The sequence below is a fragment of the Megachile rotundata genome, chromosome 2 (genome assembly GCF_050947335.1).
Source record: "Megachile rotundata isolate GNS110a chromosome 2, iyMegRotu1, whole genome shotgun sequence".
NCBI classification, from domain to species: Eukaryota; Metazoa; Arthropoda; class Insecta; order Hymenoptera; family Megachilidae; genus Megachile; species Megachile rotundata.
The window spans coordinates 14371306-14393399 of NC_134984.1; the positions used below are offsets into that span (position 1 = coordinate 14371306).

Consider the following 22094-nt stretch of genomic DNA (forward strand, 5'->3'; position numbering starts at 1 on the left):
ATTTCGTTACAAAACTGTTTATTTTAAATTAATGTGTTGAACCTAGTGAATGTGTCACCTATCCAGAGCAGTAACTATCCAAACCACCATAAAACACCCATATCCAGAAATACCCATATACAAAAACTAAACTCCACAGCTTATTAAGTCCCGTTGATAGAGTCCGAATATTAAGCGAAAAGGGAGGAAGGATATGCGTGTTTCGGCACGATTTCTCATTAAAATATCCTCCCAGGTTAACTGGCTATCCCCAGACGAGAAATATCGATGTTAAAGCCCGTTATGATCACGGTGACCTCACGGTAGATAAAATGTCCTGGGTCCAACTCGTCCGAACTCATCAAGCTAATGGCCGTTATTGTAATTACTACTGCTCCTTGGTCGAAACGTTATTTTCGGTGTTGTCTCGATAGAGTTTACCGATCGGGGCTAGAAAATTGGGTCGACAAATCATTTCGAATTACTGGCAAGCTCAAGGACGGCTAAATATGCTCTCCTTGGATGATTTTCCCAGTTCTGAAGGCCGCGTCGAAGCGGGTTGAAATTATTTGCTCGTTTCGTGGTTAATTCCGGGATTGCGAATTGGGGTAGGAACGTTCCGCGGACTTCGTGTTTCTTATCTTAGATCGCATGGTGGCGTGTTGCAAGTACCGAGTGAATAGGAATATTATTTTAACGCTGTATTACGTGATTTCATAGAGTTTTGATGACTTATAAATTATTAAAAGTATTAGTTTGTAACAGTGTTATTAATGTAATAGCACTGGCAGTTACTGTAACTTTGATGTGAAGTGAATTGTTGTTTGTACAATTTTTTTCAAGGAAGAGTAAGTAATACTTGAACATATGTGTAAAGTGAAACTAATGATTAATTAAGTAATTGATAAATATTTCTTGCTAATAAAATTTGTTTAATGAAAAGTGAATGAAGGACGTGTATGTTCTTAGTATGTTCACATATGTTCATGCATGCATCTGTTCATATGTACATACACATTACATATGTCCTCCCAATTGCAAAGCTTTATTAATACATATACATATACAGTAGTATATCACGTAATTGCTATACACATGTATAATATGTATGTTCACATATGTTCATGCATACATCTCTTCATATGTACATACACATCACATATGTCCTCCCAATTGCAAAGCTTTATTAATACATATACATATAACGTAGTATATCACGTAATTGCTATACACATGTATAATATGTATGTTCACATATGTTCATGCATACATCTCTTCATATGTACATACACATCACATATGTCCTCCCAATTGCAAAGCTTTATTAATACATATATATATAAAGTAGTATATCATGTAATTGCTATACACATGTATAATATGTATGTTCACATATGTTCATGCATACATCTCTTCACATGTACATACACATCACATATGTCCTCCCAATTGCAAAGCTTTATTAATACATATACATATACAGTAGTATATCACGTAATTGCTATACACATGTATAATATGTATGTTCACATATGTTCATGCATACATCTCTTCATATGTACATACACATCACATATGTTCTCTCAATTGCAAAGCTTCATTAATACATATATAAAGTATGTCACGTAATTGCTATACACATGTGTAAACGTGACACATATGTAAACTACTATAAAAATAATACTAGTATGTGTAAACTAGTATTATTACATATAAACAATAAACCATAATGGAAAATATTAAACAGTGGTGAACAGTGATTACCAGTGAAACCAGTGATGAACAATTATGAATAGTGATGAACAGTGATGAGTAATGAACTGTTTACCTGGTCATTGAACCACAAACAAATTTATTATTGTTTCTTCTTTTATAAAACATCTTAACATGGAATTGCTGGAAATTTATGAGAATTCCGATATGATTTAAAAGGGTTACATAAAAAAGTGATTAAACGAAGCGAATAACGATAAGAAGATAGATTGTATGTATGTATATCGAGAAAATCGATACGTTATCGAAATCGATAATGTATCAAAATATTCTACGGAATATGTATCGTTTGAGGTTAATCGGAATCGTTTTATCAAATATGATACTTGAGTTTTTACGTGGAAAGTAACTTTATTTTCTATGTCTTCGGTTATCGTGGAACTTTGCAGAGTTGTTCGGTGTGAAATTTTATTAATGTAGGGGAGTAATGAGTGCAAATGATAATATTGAATGCTAAGTTTGTAAATTTTCAAATTTCTATATTTCTAAATTCTTAAATTCTTAAATCTCCAAATGTCCCAATTCTCAAAATTCTTAAATCTCCAAATGTCCCAATTCCCAAAATTCCCAAATCCTAAAACTCCTGAATCTCAAAACTCCCAATTCCCAAAACTCCCAATTCCCAAAATTCCCAAATCCCAAAATTTCAAAATCCCAAAACTCCTAAGTCCCAAAACTCCCAATTCCCAAAATTCCCAAATTCCAAAACTCCCAAATCCCAAAACTCCCAATTCCCAAAATTCCCAAATCCCAAAATTTCCAAATCCCAAAATTCCTAAATCCCAAAACTCCCAATTCCCAAAACTCCTAAATCCCAAAACTCCCAATTCCCAAAATTCCTAAATTCCAAAACGCCCAAATCCCAAAATTCCCAAATTCCAAAACTTCCAATTCCCAAAATTCCCAAATCCCAAAATTTCCAAATCCCAAAATTCCTAAATCCCAAAACTCCCAATTCCCAAAACTCCTAAATCCCAAAACTCACAATTCCCAAAACTCCTAAATCCCAAAACTCCCAATTCCCAAAATTCCTAAATTCCAAAACGCCCAAATCCCAAAATTCCCAAATTCCAAAACTCCCAATTCCCAAAATTCCCAAATCCCAAAATTTCCAAATCCCAAAACTCCCAATTCCCAAAATTCCCAAATTCCAAAACTCCCAAATCCCAAAATTCCCAAATCCCAAAACTCCCAAATCCCAAAATTTCCAAATCCCAAAACTCCCAAATCCCAAAATTCTTAAATCCCCAATTTTCCCAAATTCCCATTATCCCAACTTTCCATCCCCCTAAATTTCCATCCCCAAAAATTCTCAAATTGTCACTGATAAATGGCCATATCCTCAAATTTCTGTATCTCCAAATTCCCAAATTTCCAAGTCCCAAAATTCTTAAATCTCAAACTGCCCGAATTCCCAAATGACCAAATCCCCAAATTTCTAAGTCCCCACATCTCCAAATCTCCACATCCCCAAATTCTCATATCTCTAAATTCCCAAATAACCAAATCCTCAAGTTCTCAAATCTGCAAATCTCCAACTTCCTAAATCTTTCCCCAAAAACCAAACCCAATCAATATTTCCTCCTCCATAAAACCCCCCTAATTACATTATTTGCTTCACAATTTAAAATTTTTCCCCTGGAATCCTTTGAAACACAAAACTTTTTGACGTAGAATCCGATCTCGTTTATTCGAGCCGACACAGATCCTATTTTAATTAACACCCCGGACAACGTTTGCGCTCGTTTATTCGCTCGTTTTATCGCCAGCGCGGCAATAAGATAAGAAAAATTTGGTGAGGTGATAAAACAAGCTCACGGTGGTATCAAACACGAAAGGAACGAGCCATTAATCTTCGAGCAGACCACCGCTGTTACGTGATTATCGATAGCTTATTAAAGCGAATGTAAGACGAAGTAATCCGACACATTGCCTGGTATTCTGTTTCACTATCAGGAATGATAAACGGTTCATTGTCGGATTGCACCCGTTTGTCTTTGTAGGATCACTTTTCACAATACGGGAAAAAAAATACGGGTCGCGTGTTGTTTTAGCGAAGAAAAATACGATTTAATCCGAGTACTGAGACGGTACTGGTAGAATGTGTTGCGTAAGAAATAGTACTGTTTTTGTTAAAACAAATCAAAATAGTAGAGACGTTAAAGTAGAGACTTTAAAATATAGGTGATTTTTTAGGACGATCTTGTGTTTGTAAATTAGTAAATTAGTAAATTAGTAAATTAGTAGATTAGTAGATTAGTAGATTAGTAGATTAGTAGATTAGTAGATTAGTAAATTAGTAAATTAGTAGATTAGTAGATTAGTAGATTAGTAGATTAGTAAATTAGTAAATTAGTAAATTAGTAAATTAGTAAATTAGTAAATTAGTAGATTAGTAGATTAGTAGATTAGTAGATTAGTAGATTAGTAGATTAGTAGATTAGTAGATTAGTAGATTAGTAGATTAGTAGATTAGTAGATTAGTAGATTAGTAGATTAGTAGATTAGTAGATTCGTAGATTAGTAGATTAGTAGATTAGTAAATTAGTAAATTAGTAAACTAGTAAACTAGTAAAATAGTAAGCTAGTAAGCTAGTAAGCTAGTAAGCTAGTAAATTAGTAAATTAGTAAATTAGTAAATTAGTAAATTAGTAAATTAGTAAATTAGTAAATTAGTAAATTAGTAAATTAGTAGATTAGTAGATTAGTATATTAGTATATTAGTAAATTAGTAAATTAGTAAATTAGTAAATTAGTAAATTAGTAAACTAGTAAGTTAGTAAACTAGTAAACTAGTAAACTAGTAAATTAGTAAATTAGTAAACTAGTAAACTAGTAAATGAGTAAATTAGTAAACTAGTAAACTAGTAAAATAGTAAACTAGTAAACTAGTAAACTAGTAAACTAGTAAACTAGTAAATTAGTAAATTAGTAAATTAGTAAATTAGTAAACTAGTAAACTAGTAAACTAGTAAATTAGTAAATTAGTAAATTAGTAAATTAGTAAACTAGTAAACTAGTAAATTAGTAAATTAGTAAATTAGTAAATTAGTAAATTAGTAAATTATCATAATAGAATATTACCAAATTAGCATATTAGCAAACTACCAAATTAACAAAATAGCAAAATAATAAATTAGCAAATTAGCAAACTAGCAAATTAGCAAATCAGCAAACTAATAAATTAGCAAATTAGCAAATCAGCAAACTAATAAATTAGCAAATCAGTAAATCAGTAAAACTGAGAACACAGAACCATAAAAATTCCTCATACAAGTTCAAACACTTAAATCCCTAAGCTCAAAGCTATTCAACTTCACAAACTTCTAAATTACAAAATGCAAAGTCCTGAAGATTCGAAAGTTTTCGCATTTGTTCCCTTAATGTCATTTACCTCCAAAACTTCCAGATTGCATCACCCTCTGTTACATTACACCCCATAGCGTTACCCATTATATTTCATTGATTCGTACATTTGAAAGATTGCTAAAAGAAGAAACAGGTTAACAGGAGTTTAATAGTAGGTGACACTGAATGTTTTATTTTGTTTTAGGTACGCGGAACGCAGTCAAGCTGGCTGCCTCCGCCGGTAATCCCTCCGCTGCCGTCGCCGCGTCCGCGCATCCTCCTGTGCTTTGGAGCTCGCGCAGGAAGCCGGGTAAGTATTAACATTTATGAGATTTCTTCTGAAAATTGGCAAACATTTTTCATCAAAATTTTCTCATCTAACTTACAACAAAACCTTAACTTACAATTACCTTAACTATTCGATTATAATTCTGACGAGCGTTTAACGGGCTAAAGGAAATTGAGGATGAATTTTGAATTTCCTGCGTGATTGACCGACAATGATATGCATAGAACTTTAACAATTACGTTATTCCTTTTGGTATTAAAAAAAAACGTGTTATGAATGCAAGTAATAATATGCATATATTTTGTGAAGCAATTTATTAATAATGAAATGATACATGGTATTTGAAATTAGAAATACTTTTAGAAGGTGTAATATATTACTGATTACGGAATTCATTTTGTAATATGCGAGGGTATAGTAGATTATGGTAGTGTATAGTAGGGTATGGTATTTCACTTATACATATTTATATATGGTACGGTAATAGTATAGTAGTACAGCAGTATAATTTAATAGTAGGATATAAGTACATTTGAATAACATTATAGTGAGACAGTAATATAGTTGTATTGTTATATGGTAGTATTGCAATAAGGTAGTATAGTGGTATATCAGTATGATAATATTGTAATATAGTAGCATAGTAATATAGTAGTATAGTAATATAGTAGTATAGCAGCATAGTAGTATAGCAGTATAATAGTTTAGCAGTGCAGCAGTATAGCAGTATAACAGTATAGTAGTATAGTATAGTAGTAGTATAGTAGTATAGTAGTATAGTAGTACAGTAGTATAGTAGTATAGTAGCATATTAGTATAGCAGTATAGTAGTATAGTAGTATAGCAATATAGCAGTATAGTAGTATAGTAGTATAGTAGTATAGTAGTATAGTAGTATAGTAGTACAGTAGTATAGTAGTATAGTAGCATATTAGTATAGCAGTATAGTAGTATAGTAGTATAGTAGTATAGTAGTATAGTAGTATAGTAGTATAGTAGTATAGTAGTATAGCAATATAGCAGTATAGTAGTATAGTAGTGTAGTAGTATAGTAGTATAGTAGTATAGCAGTATAGCAGTATAGTAGCATAGTAGTATAGCAGTGTAGCAGTATAATAGTATAGTAGTATAGTACATCAGTATACATTCCCCTGGAATACAACATGCATGTAGTACCCAGTATAGTAATACTAGTATATATTATTATGCTACCATATAATATAGTAGTACAACAGAGTATTTTTTTCATAAATATGATATGTAGTATCTATACAATTATTGTAATATACTATATTAGTATAAAAAACCGTTATATACCATCTTACCATTATAATACATTATACTATAATAATACTACTATAATGTAACATAATATAATACTATAATATTATAGTACTCTTGACATATACCGGTATTATAGTAGAAAACAGCGGTACAGTAAACTGAAATAATGAAGGGTGGCATAATTACGTGACTCAACCTCTATTAATTTTCATTTATAATATTCCCTTCCGTCGGAGTACCGGAAGTGTCGAAAAAATCGTGGCGACCGTTACAGCGAATAGCTCGCTAGCTTTTTCTAACGAGCGGCTGTGTTAAAGGTTAAGGAAGTAATACATCGCGGTTAATATTCGCGTTTGCTCGTGCGGGTCTGACAGAGCCGCGGACGCGGAGTATGTAATTGGCCCAGGGGTTAATTTCTCCGCGACCGGTTAATTCGATACGAGTCATGCTCCTTTGACCCACGCTTATTGACCCCCGTCAGTCAATTCCGAACCATTCGCTCGTCTTTTCGGATTCGAGATCGCGCGTTTCACGCGCTTCAGACGTTCCTTTCGTTTCGTTGCAAACACCTCTCTTTAATTTACAGTCAACTTTTAATCTGGGAATTTGTAGATCTAGGGATTTCAGGATTGACAGGTTGTGAGATCTAAGGATGTAGAAATCTGTATACACGAAGATTTGCATATTTTAAGATCTAAAGACTTCAAGATTTAGATAATTGGTTATCTCCTATTTTACATGAGAACCTAGAAATTTGATGGATTTCATGGAAGCTTGTCTATTCAATGATTCGGAGATGAAGTTTTGATACGTAGAATGGTTGGTTATCAAATAATGATTGTGCAACTACTCATGAAAGAATCTGGATGATCATCCATATCAGAAAATTATCGAGCAACAAGGTCCTTCCTCCGTCGAAAGTGGATCCTCGCGGATGCGTTCTTTTTTTCTTGCAGATACTCGAACGGATACGTCAATTAGGACGTCACTAATTCACGGAGGTTGCAACCTTCCGTTCCCGGCCCACGTACGGGCCAAAGTAATGATATAACTCGTTTTATAAGGTTGAATGTATCGCAAGACGGGAGAAGAAAAGATAGGGCTTGAAGTGTGCCTCGTACGAGTTGCCATTGGCATTGACAACCGTGTCAATGCCGAGGAAATTCATGCTATAATTTCGTTTCGCTGTTGGGTCCAACAAGGTCATGCTAGTTCCTTTGTATCGTGATCTAAAGGTCGCCATTTTTGTTCCATTTGAACTTTTAAATTTAAAGTCTTAAAGTTGATCATTAATTAATTAATGAACATAGACTAATTACTTTTACTTTAGTTACTAAAGTTATTAGTCTTATTAGTTATTAAACTTAACAGTAAAAATTTTAAAATAGTCTAGTAGTATTTCTATAAATTATGAAATTATAATAATATAGTCTCGTATTATTTGCATATATACACTTCACAGCAAATTTTCATTAATAATAAATGAAATATATATAAAAAATAAAAACGTAGATAAAAATGTATTCATCAGACTTATTTATTGAATTATCACTTAAAGTAATGACCTCGTATCTCTTTTCTGATTAATTAATTAATGATTATTTTTTATTAATTAAAATTTGTTATTTTGCTTTAATATAATCATTTAATGGGATTGTTTATTAAAATAAAATTCTGTAGTATGAACTTGATAAGCGAGACTGCAAACATTGCGTTCAAGTCGGCGCCAAATTTAAGTTGCGTCGAGTTTTAATTCTGTGGCGCCAAATTTGAATTGTATGACACCAAAGTGAAATTACATGGCGCTAAATTTGAATCTTATGGTGTCGAATTGATATTCTATGGCACCAGATTTAAATTTCAGGGTGCTAAATTTAAATGTGTCGAATTTAAATTTTATGGCGGCAAATTTGAATTGTTCAGCATTAAAGTTAAATTATATGGCGCTAAATTTGAATCATATGGTTTCGAATTTAGATTCTATGGCGCCAGATTTAAATTTCACGATGGTAAATTTAAATGTGTCGAATTTAGATTTTATGGCGGCAAATTTGAATCGCGCATCGCCAGTTAAATTCTACGACGCTAAATTTGAATCGCATGGCGTCGAATTTAAATTCTATGACGCTAAATTTGAATCACACGGCGCTAAATTTGAATCATACGGCGCTAAATTTAAAAATCGAATTTACATTCAATGGCGCCAACTTTGAATCCCATAACAGCAAATTTAAATCTCTAAGATCTCTAAGATCTCTAAGTTGACTAAATTCGAATCAATAATTCTTCAACACATTCTTCATAATATTTCCACTGATACATGATGAAACGTAACATTAAAGATCGCAGAATTGTCTGCTAACTTAACACTTTAGCGAGGAGCAAAAGAGTTAATTACAAGATGGTTGCCAAAAGAACATCTCGAGCACCACTCGGAAAGTAGCAAGAAGTTGCCGACTTGTGAAGCAACCGCTCGAGTAATGCTCGACTCCAAAAGAGAAATCTTCTCCCTTTCGTTTCTGTTCTCCGCTCGTGACGAGTAATAACGAGCAGACAGATCTCGAAACCACGTATTCGTCAAACAGCCAGCACGACCAGATTTATCTCACGAATGATACGTTCCTGCTTCACTCGAGCATCATTCATTTCTCATTGTCAAACGTCGTCGTCTTCGAGGATCACGATGCCCTTTCCCGGATACCATTTTTCCATCGTAATAAGATATAGTATACTCTCGTTCTATTACAAACGGAAATGTAATAGTAAAACTCTTACCGTTGACAATTTATCAGCTTGGTTACGAAAATAGGCTCCATTAATATTTGTGACATCTTTTCTTTTGCTATTGTCAGATGTTATTGTGCAAATTCGAAAGTGGCGCCAAATTTAAATCGTTCGACGACAAATCGCACGATGTTAAATTTACAAGGTTTTAAATTTCTGGAATTTTTCTTTTTAGTCTTGTCACTCTAAACAGATTTAAAAATTTTATTGTGCAAGTTTGAAAGTGGCGCCAAATTTAAATCGTTCGGCGGCAAATTTAAATTGCTTGATATCAAGTTTAAATCCCATGGCGGCAAATTTGAATCACATAAAATTTAAATATGAATTGAGTGTTTTAATTAAGAATTATCGATAGTGTTTTCGTATTGGGTGATAACAAACATAAATATAGGAAAAATTTGACAAGATTTATTTTATAATATACACACTTATTTTATAAAGTTTATTATTGTTGTTAAAACGAGTTACTTTCTAGACAACAAAGATAACTTCTAATAATTTTTAAAAATATTTGTTTCTCTTAAATTTTCGGCTTCAAACAATTAATATTTAGTTAATTTCAAACAATTACACAATTTGTATTTTCAGACAATTAATAATTTTTAAAAATACAAGTTTCAAAACTGTAAATAAAAATACATAAACACGCTATTAAAAATAAATATATTACAAATATATATTTTATAATAAAAATGATAATGGAATAAAATATTTATTGCAAAAACTGCTGTGTCACAGCAAACTATAGTAGCAGGAGTCGTAAGGATTATTATACATTTAGGTACGATAGTCGGTTTCGAAGAACCGTAGACAAGTTTGACCACTATTTTTTTCTGCGATGCCTTGTGTGGTCAAACGAGAGAGAAGACGCAAGAGGTTAATGCAACGTTTCCTGAAACATGAGGTAATCTCCGATTTGTAACCGACGTTTCTGTATTCGTGCACGACCGGACAACGCCCGCGCTTCCAGTCGCTTTTCATCACTCCACTCGTCAAAAACGACGACATCCGCAAGAATATAAACGGGTTGTATAATTAAGGGGTCTGTAGACAGGTGCTTAACACGATTTCGAATACTAAGTATTTCAAATTTTGTGTGAAGATAAGCTTTACTGTGTTCTGTAATTAAGGGTCATGTTTGATGACCTAAATATTATATTTGGAGTCTCTGGAAAATTGATTGACTCTGTGATTTAAAGTGGAGATTTAAATTAAAAAATACTTCAATCTTCGGATCTCCAAACTGCAGAATTATCCAACTTCTCAAATTCCCAATTCTGCGGAGTTAAAAATATTCAAATCCCGAAACTTGTAAAGGAACTATCTTCCAGGTGACAAAATCTCCAAATTCATGAATTAGAAGTTTACAAATCTTCCAAGTTCCCGAGTCACCATATCTCTAAGTTTGATAATAAATCATATGTTCATATATGTATAGTAGTAGATACTCCTTATGTTCCATATGTAGATACTTCATATGATTTATAAACTTGAACCTCATTCTCAAATTTATACCTCCGTCCACTGAAAGAAAGAGCAACCACCTAACTTAACCATCACCAGATCAGAAGTTTGCGTCTAAAAAATTTCTTCAAACATACCAGCTTCGTTGTCCACTAATAACGACAAAGCAGATTTTATTCTGGACGTCGCGACTTCGGGCCTCCCCAACTTCTGCGGAGAGAATACGTGGATGAGAAACGGGAGACAACGGAAATAAAAGTGGCGGAGAAACGGAGGAAGAAGACGACAGCTAAGTTGGCTAACTTGTTGGTTAGTCTGTCACGTTTTCACGCAGTAAGCACACGCTGCACGTGCGCGTGCGGGAGTTCCAATTGCGTACCTACACGAGTCCATTGGATTATGCAACTGATGAGCTAGCATTCAATGTAGCGTTACGGAGAGACAAGATAGGGACGCCAAGGAAAAAATTACCTTGGTACATTATACAGTAATCCCCGTTTAATAGACGCCAGAGACTGCGTCGCTATTAACCAGGGAGCTATTCTGCGAATTTTTATTTTGTCCGAGGAATTTTTTAGAATACTGTGTCTCGGGTTTCTTTTGTGAAACCTTTTAGCATATTCTATGAGAAAAATTTAGAGAGAAATGTTGTGCTATAAAATGTAATGTAGTTTGTATATTCTTGTGTTGGTTGTGTATAACAGGACTGTTGTAGACAACAGTAGGACGCTACATGTGATATGGAGGAACATAATAGTACATTGTTATTTGAATATTTTTGTTATAACCTTTTAGCAGATTCTAGGGTAGTTTTATAATGTGGAGTTTGCATAATATTATTTTAATTATTATATGTCAAATATTATAGGAATGTAGTTTGTATACATTCTGTATTATTAACGTTATACAGAAAAACTTGTCACAACCTATAAATGATATCAAAAGACAAAAGAGTACATTGTCATTTAATATCTTTGTTATAACCTCTTAATAATGTACTCCAGAGTTTGCACAACATTATTTTATTATAAATATTCTACATCAAATGTTACACAAATATAGTTTGTACCAACAGACAGCATCAATAAAAATAAGATGAAAATGTTTATATAAATATAGATTTCAAACTCTCAATAATAATGAAAAATGATAGGTATCCGAAACCTTGGTCCACATGGAAAATGGCGCCAAGTAGCCATTTTGTTATGGTGCATTTGGAATGGCGGTACTGCAATTTATCTTCGCTCCATAAAATTGGGACGAGTGGATAATAAAATTATTTTCTATCGTGGTCTAATCAGGCACAATCACGGCACAGAAACAAACATCTTAGGTAAATACCGATTCCGAGTGGTAAAATTGAGTTGCAGTAGTCACAGGTGTAGCTTCCGCAGTGATAATCGGCACATTCGGTGTAGCCACATTTCACGTACGAAACACTGCGTTCGCTCTTCTCTTCTTACGACGTTAGCTGTTATCCGTGAAACGAAAGCATCGGCACGCTTAGGAATATTCGAAATTACATGAATCTTCGGTATTCCGAATTAGCAACGCGGCATTGAAACCTAAAATTTCCTGTCACGCTTTGTATTCTCGACGCGGTTGCAAAATTGTCACGAAACTGTAGAATTAATATGCGGATGAGTAGATTCAGTGATTCACTCTGAAGCGTTGACGTGTTTTAATTATGATCACAACGATTGAATAATTGCGGAGACTCCTGCAAATTGACATTTTACTCCTCTGTATGTGAAGTCGGAAAGGTCAGAATTACGGTTCGTCCACAAATTTCATTGATTAATTATTTGGGGCTGCTATTTGCAGTGCTACGAATTGGGCGAGCTTAACAGGTGTCTAGGTACTGCGGTGTTCTGAATTAGTAATAGTGGCGCAAATATACTCACTCTATTTGAACAAAGAATCCACTGATCTCCTTCGAAAATAAAAAATTTCAGAATCTACATTAAAAAATTTAGAATACTACTTTATTCGTTACAGCTTTCTACTTGATTACAAATTAGATAATCCTAAGTTCTGACTTTGATCCTCCAAATTATCTCCAGTATTTTACATAGACCCCCTCTCCTTACTCTAATAACAAATGCAAACTATTCCACTTTACTCCATTTAGCATCAGTGCGAAAAATTTGAGAAACACTGTCACACACATCATGATCCGCGGAAATCGTGCGGGCAATTTTTCCAGGTATTCCGGTATAATTTACTAATGCACATTTCTCACGTATCCACTACCAGACTCTTCCGTCTGTTATATACTCGTATACTTATGTAAATAGATGAACGGGCGCGTGGTTATCACACGAAAGCCGATGTAAGCACACACACACACGTCGGCGAACAGAATAGATAAGAATTTTTTATCTTGCCTTCCGTCTTCGAAGCCATCATTCTCTTTTGCTACAGTGACGCCAATGCACTTTGCCATTTTCTCGACGACTGAATTTCCAGATGGTCGAGCTTTCGTTACTGTTTTCCTCTTTTTTCCCCTTTCTTTTTTATTCGGCGTTTGAAGTCCCGCTAAACGTTGTAATCAGTCAATTTCCTCGGCGTCAAAGCGCTTCGTTCAGACGGGTTTTTCCCTGCTTGGTATCAACGTTAAATACTTGTCAGCTGCTTTAATCGTTCCTTTCAATCTATACCATTCGATCGATCTGTTGAATTGCTGGATTAATTAAAGTTCGTTAGGGACATTGTGGGAGGAAAGGGATTTGGTGATATGTGGATTCTGGGGGTGTTGGAGTTTGAGGATGTGGAGATTTGAAGATGTGGGGATTTGGGGGTGTGAGGTTTGGGGTGGTGGGATTTGGGGGTGCAAGGTTTGGGATATTGGGATTTGGGGATAGAGAGATTTGGGGTGTTGAGATTAGGGACAAAAGAATTTGGGGTACTGGAATTTGGGGATAGAGAGATTTGGGAATTTGGGAGTTTGGGAGGTTGGGAATTTGGGAATTTGGGAATTTGGGAATTTGGGGATTTTTGGAGTTGAGGATTTTGGGAGTTGGGGATTTGGGGATACGGGGATTTGGGGATACGGGGATTTGGGGATACGGGGATTTGGGGATACGGGGATTTGGGGATACGGGGATTTGGGGATACGGGGATATGGGGATTTGGGGATATGGGGATTGGAGATTTGGGGAATTGAGGAGATGGGAATTTGGGGAGTTGGGAAATTGGAGGATTTGGGTATTTGGGGAGTTGGGGGTTTGGGGATATGGGGATTGGAGATTTGGGGAATTGAGGAGATGGGAATTTGGGGAATTGGGAAGTTGGAGGATTTGGGTATTTGGGAAGTTGGGGATTTGGGGATATGGGGATTGGAGATTTGGGGAATTGAGGAGATGGAAATTTGAGGAGATGAGAATTTGGGGAGTTGGGAAATTGAAGGATTTGGGTATTTGGGGAGTTGGGAATTCAGGGGGTTTGAGAATTTGGGGAGTTGAGAATTTAGAGGATTTGGAAATTTGGAGTATTGGAATTTGGGATATAGGAATTTGGGACATAGGAATTTGGGGAACTGGAATTTGGGGATGCAGAGGTATGGGATTTAGGGATTTAGAGATGTTGAGATTTGGAGATGTAAGGATTAGGCAATATGGGAATCTGAGAACACAGAAATTGAGAGTATAGAAATTCAAGGATATAGTCACCTAGAAACATACGAATCTATCGACCCTGAAATCTAGGGATGTGAAGATCTAGAAACGTAGAAAGCTTGCATGGGATGTGAAGATCTATGAACGTAGAAACCTTGCATAAAATGTGAAGATCTAATATAGATTTTCTCTCCTTTAAAAACGATAATACCTCGAAATCAAATATCTTATACTTCATTCTTTTGTATTCATCTCGATATATTGCATAAAACAACGAGTTAATGATTCATTAACTCACTATGAATCATTTCTCCATACAATCTAAGGCAAATCCTCTTTCCGAAGTTACAGAACACTTTCAATGTCCAGCACTAATCAGTTGACCGCATACGAGATAATATACGAATATCAACTCATCCTATATCTTTTTTTGCTGGCGTTTGATAGAAATTGTTACGTATTCGAGATAATACAAATTTCATCGCTGAGTGTTACCGTCGTTACAACGTCGTTTATTCGTAACTGATAATTTTTCAGTCGTCAAACGATGCTATCAAAAATGTCTGATTTCACGAAATAAAGAGAACACTTAATGTTTACGGGAAATTACTTGACTGCACTTCACTTTATCGATCGAAGATTTATGTTTTGCTTTTATTCAAGGGTTTACGTAATGTTATTTATCGGTACATCCGTTTAATTGTCGGAATTAATCTGATGAAAATTGCAATCATGTACGCACCTGCAACGATAAGAAACAATGAGAGACAGTAGACTCTCGATATATTGCCGCTGGTGGAGGCAGCGTTGGAGCATTATATTTCTGCTGTTGATAGGGGAATTATTTGGGACACTTTAGAGAGAGTCTGGAGGAATTTGGAGAAATTATAGGGAAATTGATAATTTTGGTATAATTTTTGGGTGTCTAGGGAAGTCTAGGGATTTCTGTTGTAACCTAGGGAAACTGTAAGTACCTTACAGAAATTGTATGAGTAGAAATTAAAGAAACTATATGAGTTCTACAGAGTCTAGGGGAATACTAGGAAATTTCATAGTGATAAAGGAAACCGACCCTAGGGAAATTCTAGAGAGTTTCCAAGAAAATTCTAGGAAATCTAAGAAAATCTAGGAAAATTATACGATAAGGAAAGTTTAAAGGAATTTTAAAGAAACTCTAAAGGAAATCCTAGAAAAATTCTAAGAAAATCCTGAGGAAATTCTAGGGAAAATCTAGAAAGATTCTGCGGTAATTCTCAGAATTTTACTTATTCAAATTTATTCTGAGGAAATATTAAAGAATTTCCAAGTGAAATATCAAGGGGAATTCCAGTGAAATATCATTAATAATGTAATGAGTTTCCCAATGAGATCTGGGGAACTCCCACGCGAATCGCCGAAAAGTTCCCCGAAATTCTAGGGAATTTATCACCGAAATCCCAATAGAACTACAAGGAATTCATTTCCCTAGGAAATTGTATAAAATTTCCATGGAAATCTGAGGAAATACTGCAAGATTTATAAGAAAATTCTAGTGAAATTTTAAGGTTCTATGGAAGGTCTAGAAAAATTCTAAGAACAGTATGATTCTGAGATTCTAAAATGTCTAGGCAATGTCTGGAAACTGAGGAATTCCAAGAAAATGATAAAGCAGATTCTAGAGCATTTCTAAGAAATCTAGGGAAAGTCCTTAGCGAAAACCAAAGAAACTTAAATAGTCAGAAAAATATCGCGTGCCAAGAAATTGTTAATCAAAAAATTTGAAAACTGTCCACTGCAAAAATTTCCAGAATTGCATTACCAGAAAGAAATACTAGGAAATTTTAAGATTCGAGAATCTGAAGTTTCTAAATCATCCTTCTGCGAAGTTTTAGCTTCCCTAAAATCTGTCTCCCTTTCTTCTCGCTAACTGTGAAATTCTCTCTCCTTCCCCACTCGCTCTTCCCCCTCCCCTCCCTTTCACTCTCCCTCCCCCGTCTCTCTCCTTCTCTCTCTTTCTCTCCCGCATTTCGGCGCAATCGTAGTTCTCTCTCCCTCTCCGATTTGTCCGAGCCCGCGAGTTGACTCGACTCGGCTCGGCAGTCGCGTTTCAACTCTCGTGTAGGAAGCGTCAGCCGCGCGATTAGCGCCGTAGAAAACCTCTTTTTTTATCAGTTCTTTCCACCTCGATATATCGCCGATCACGGTGAAGTGAACCGCGCGTGCAAAAAGAGGCAACCGATACGTCCGATTTCGTAAGGCGATCGTTTTTCGAATCGAAGTCTGACGAAACATCAGTGAAAACGTAAACAAGTCGTGCATCACGACATGCACGTCATGTGTGCCCGTACGTGAACGGCGAGTGTACGGAATCTGTCGCAACGGATTCGCGAAATTAAACGATCGCTCGATTAATCGCGGAGGGAAGATCGAACGATGAAGCAGTGAAACCTTGAAACCGTCCGAGCGGGAAGTTTGCGGTATCAGCTGTTTCCTTCGGCGGTGCAACATCGCAGATTTTGAAACGATGCTGTAGACGATATAATAATTCAGCGAAGTGGACAGCAACAAATAACGGTCGTTCACCTAACGCAGCACACGAGAACCAGTCTCTACGTCGTTGAACGAGCGGTGTTAACAATTAGTGCCACGTATTGGAACGATCGGTTCGATCGGTCGTTGAACATCCTTTACGATTAACGACACGCGAAATGGCCCGCGTGAAATCGGACGCGTTACGATTGGCCTTTTTCGTTGCGGTGATATAGAGAGCGTGCTTCGATACGGGGTAACAGGTGCAGCGGACGGGAAGCTGGCTGGCGCGAGGAAATTTACACAGTTGGGCGCGAACGCGTTGACGTGTTGAATGTCGAGGCGTTGTAGTTGCAGTTATATTCGGTTCGAGAGTTTAATCGTCTGGTGATACTTTCGGTGAATATTTGGTGAGAATCGAGTGTGGATTTGGTGCGGGTACGAGGCTGTCTCGGTATATGGCACTGGATTGGGTCGTCATATTGGAAAAGTGATAGGTAGAAGTTTATTCAATTTCTGGACACAAATTTTATATTTCAAGTTTTACTGAAGAATTTGGAAATAAACTTTCGAATATTTATGGAATTTGGAAATTTTATATTTCAGATTTTGATATTGGAGAAGTTGAAAGTTTGACATTTGCAAATTTCAAAATTTTGTCACTTCTAAGTTTTTGTATCTCAAAAATTTCTCATTTCAAAATCTTCGATACATTTTCCATTTGCAAACTCTTACATTAAATATTTGTTAATTTCATGATTAAAAATTTCACACTTCTACATTCAGAAATTGAATTTTTTTCACTTAAAGAATCATAAACTTGATAATTTATCATTGCAAAATTCTCAAGTTTATATATTTTTCATTTTTAAACCCTCATTTTTTAAAATATCTAAATTACACATTTTAATATTTTAAAATTTATAATTTCATCAGTCCACCTTTATCAAAATCTCCAATTTCCTATGTATTCTCTTTGCAACTACAAAAACTTCCATCCCCCAACATCTGAAACCATATGAAACCGTATTTGTGCAATCTGCTAAAAAGTGTACCGCACAACGCGATTACACCTCGTCAAAAAAAGTTAAACAAGTTTATTCTTGAATAAACAAGTTTATTGAGTGGCACGTGGGTGCGTATGGACACGAATTTACAAAAACTTCCATTCTCCAAAATTCCAATCTGTCCAAAATGGTGGTTATCCCCATGCAATCTGCTTGAAAGTACCATCTATCGCACCTCGTAAAAAAGAAACAAGTAAAAAAGTATAAAAGAAGTGTATTCTGTTGTCGCAGAGTGACGTGGGTGCGTATCAATACGGATTTACCCCCTTTGCAAGCATAAAAACTTCCATCTTCCGAAATTCCAATCTGTTCATACTCTCGGTTATTCTCTCATAGGATTCGTCTAACGTGGCATATGTAGTGTGCCATATATTGCGACCACATTAAGTTTAAGAAACGAAATAGAAAAAATAAGTGAGGTTTATTCTTTTCAAGCATAAAAACTTCAATCTTCAAAATTTCTAATTTGTTCAAACTCCTGATCATTTTCTCATATGATTCATTTAATGTGACATACGTAGTGTGCCATATATCGCGACCACATCTCATTAAAAAACCGAAATAGAAATAATAAGAGAAATTCACTCTTTCCAAGCAGAAAAACTTCCATCTTCAAAATTCCAATCTGTTCAAACCTTCGTTGGTTCTCTTATACGATTCGTCTAACATGTCATAAGTAGTGTGCCATATATCGCGACTGCACCCCGTTAAAAAAACGAAATAGAAAAAATAAGAGAAGTTTACTCATTCCAAACATAAAAACTTCCATCTTCCAAAATTCCAATTTCTTCAAACCGCTAATCATTCTTCCATGAGATCCATCTAACGTGTCATACGTAGTGTGCCATATATTGCGATTGCACCCCGTCAAAAAAAAGAAATAGAAAGAATAAGAGAAGTTTACTCTTTCCAATCACAAAAACTTCCATCTTCCAAAATACCAACTTCTTCAAACCCCTAATCATTCTTCCATCAGATCCATCTGACGTGTCATACGTAGTGTGCCATATATTGCGACTGCACCCCGTTAAAAAAAATAAATAGAAAAGGTAAGAGAAGTTTACTCATACCAAACATAAAAACTTCCATCTTCCAAAATTCCAACTTCTTCAAATTCCTAATCATTCTTTCATGAGATCCATCTGACGCGTCATACGTAGTGTGCCATATATCGCGACCGCATTAAAAAAGCCAAATAGAGAAAATAAGGGAAGTTTAAATCTTTCCAAGCAGAAAAATTTCCATCTTCCAAAATTCCTATTTCTTCAAATCTCTGATTATTCTTCCATGAGATCCATCTAACGTGTCATGCGTAGTGTGCCATATATCGCGACCGCACCCCATTAAAAAAGCCAAATAGAGAAAGTAAGAGAAGTTTAAATCTTTCCAAGCACAAAAATTTCCATCTTCCGAAATTCCAACTTCTTCAAATCCCTGATCATTCTCTCATGCGATCCATCTAACGTGTCATGCGTAGTGTGCCATATATCGCGACCGCACCCTGTCAAAAATCGAAAAAGAAAAATAAGAAAATTTATTCTTTCCCAGCACAAAAATCTTCCAAAATTCCAATTTGTTAAAATTCTTCATCATTCTCTCATGCGATCCATCTAACGTGTCATGCGTAGTGTGCCATATATCGCGACCGCACCCCGTCAAAAACCGAAATAGAAAAAGTATTCTGTTGACGTTTAGGGGCACGTGGGTGCGTATCAATACGAATTTGCCCCGAAAGGTCGGTTCGTTACGTGGGAGCGATTACGCGAGGCGAGTAGCGGCGAGTTCAGTCATCGTACGAATTCCAGCGCGGCGGAAGTGACGATACGAGCCGCTTCCTCGAACTTGTGTCGGTGAAACACGCGTGGGGCGTGTGTGGTACGTGTGTTCGCAACGTCCGGACGTTTACTGGTCCGTTCAGATGCTCTGAGCAGAAGAAGAAGGAGGGTAACGGTGACCGATAGAGAAAGTGTATCGAGGAAAGAAGGACGATGCAGTCGCGGCCAAGTATCGCGATCCGGTGTTATTGCAGGCGGACGAGCGTGCGACGTCCTGCGAGACGCACGCTCGGTCCTTGAAGGACAACCGCGTTTTTCGTCTCCGGAGGATGGATTGCTCTCGAAGGAACGAGTTGCACCAGAGACGAGCAGCGGTTGGTTCTTACATGACGACCACGCTGTCTTATGAACCTGATTGTCTCACTTGGTCGAGGCGCCTCGCCACGCTCAGCGCACGATTATGCAGCTGAAGAAAGCGATGCTTAAGATATTCGATCAATGTGAGTTCTTTTTCTTTCATGATGTTAATTAGTTTGTTACCCTTTGCACTTGCGTATTTTTAAAACGATGAAAGAGGTGGCGCATGAGGAGGCTGACGCAGGTCAGCATATGTGGAAGAGCATATGTGGAGCTTGTTATAGTAGTACTAAATTCCTATATGAGGTATCATATTCCTGAGCTCCCCTATCTACAAATTTCTATATCCTTGAATATTTTTGATTAACCTATTATTATTCTACATATACACATACGTATACACATATGATACTTCATAACTGTCATATGTTACCTAATAATATATCATAATTCACAAATAAATGGATATTCAAACAAACGTCAATGCTCGTGAAATATAGATACAGAAACAAGACTAGAAATTAAATTGGATGCGTCGTTAAGAGATTAGAAAATTGTTCAATTTCCCGGCTATTTAGCATATATATTATTCTCCTTATTTAGCATATTTCATATCGGTACCTTCGTTGTAATACTGCGTGTCCAAATAAAAATAAAATATTTCCTGAGAATATCGATTATAATTTCCGTCTACTTTCATATTTTTATCGTGTGCATAACGTATTACGTGTACGCGTAACATATTGCATAAAGTACAAGATCATTATGATAATAATAACGAAATTGCAATAATTACTTTCGCTTTGCCTTTTAGGAAATTTCATTTCTTTTACGCGGTGTTAAAATAAAAGTATTGGTATACATTCTTTTAAAAAATTAAATTTTTTAATAAATTCTTTAAAAAAATTAAATTTATATATTTTTTTTAATTATGCAACAGCAAGGTTATATATTAATATGGTTCTTAATGTTAATAAATGTATATGCGCATTTAAAAAAATTTCATACGTTTTCAAGTGCAAAATCTATTTTTAACGACAAACCAAACTTTGGAGACAAAATAAAATCTTACACTCGTGTCAGAAATAGATATGTAAATTTTTTATTTTATTCTAAATAACGTGCTAAATATCACGTTAACAGCGATGGAAGACGTTGGAAGGGGAATAATCAGACTTTCGATATGTCTTACTACGCACGTCCATTTTCACTGTGATAGCGAACGTTTACGCTTAATGGTCTGATGACGCCATTTTGGAGCGAAAAGATTAGACTAGTTCGGCTACTAACATATTCTTATATTTATAGCATTGATGATACTGATAATCGATAACATTGTCTGATAACATCACTTTTTCTTACAAACTTCTTACAAACTATTATTTTTATTACTTATAAAATTCTTCTGCAATCTCTCTGTTTTAGAATAAAATTACACAAATAAAAAAATGGGGATATTTCTTTCTGTAATTGTAAAACAATCTTGCCTGACTAATACTGATAATTCTTGAAGCTTGTTAATTGAAATAATTTAATGACAAAATTAAATAAATAATTCTATCAGAGTTCAGTTTAATACATTTCATACAAATAATACATTATAATACAATTGACAGATAAATAATTTGAAAATTACTAACAATTCTAGATTGCCACAGTGCAAATGACGTACACGTATCTAGCTTTCAAGATGAGCAAAAAGAAAGAATAAGAAAAATGTTAAACGCAGTTGTTTCCGTAATCTCAGACACAACAACAAAGCACTACGACAGTGATGTCATCGACTGTCCGATATCAGTTTTAATGCGTTTTTATCTATGTTCCGCCATGTTTTCATTGTTCGAAGCAG

At 35.3% G+C, this 22094-nt stretch overlaps 1 protein-coding gene and 1 long non-coding RNA gene across 17 annotated transcripts in view; one reads left to right on the forward strand and one right to left on the reverse strand.

The window, feature by feature from the left end:
- The window catches only part of LOC100881566 (dual 3',5'-cyclic-AMP and -GMP phosphodiesterase 11), a 102105-nt gene that overhangs the window by 34395 nt on the left and 45616 nt on the right, over positions 1-22094 (forward strand). For 9 of the 15 annotated variants that reach the window (XR_013037319.1, XR_013037318.1, XR_013037320.1 and 6 more), the window contains one exon: positions 5306-5410. Coding sequence is in view for 9 of the 15 variants with exons in the window: in XM_076529005.1 (XP_076385120.1) it covers positions 5306-5410 (105 nt within the window). In the remaining 6 variants the exon portion in view is untranslated. Of the gene's footprint in view, positions 1-5305; positions 5411-16605; positions 17544-19794; positions 20389-22094 lie in introns of those variants that run through there. The other 6 variants (XM_012280005.2, XM_076529009.1, XM_012280004.2 and 3 more) reach the window with 5 other exon arrangements.
- Positions 10154-16459, reverse strand: LOC143263994 (uncharacterized). Of its 2 annotated transcripts, XR_013037322.1 has the most exons (3): positions 14593-16459; positions 11059-13593; positions 10154-10981 (listed from the first exon to the last, which is right to left on the reverse strand). It is a non-coding gene; the product is annotated as an uncharacterized LOC143263994 (long non-coding RNA). The 2 variants fall into 2 exon arrangements; XR_013037321.1 differs by lacking the exon at positions 14593-16459 and having other exon boundaries at positions 11059-13937.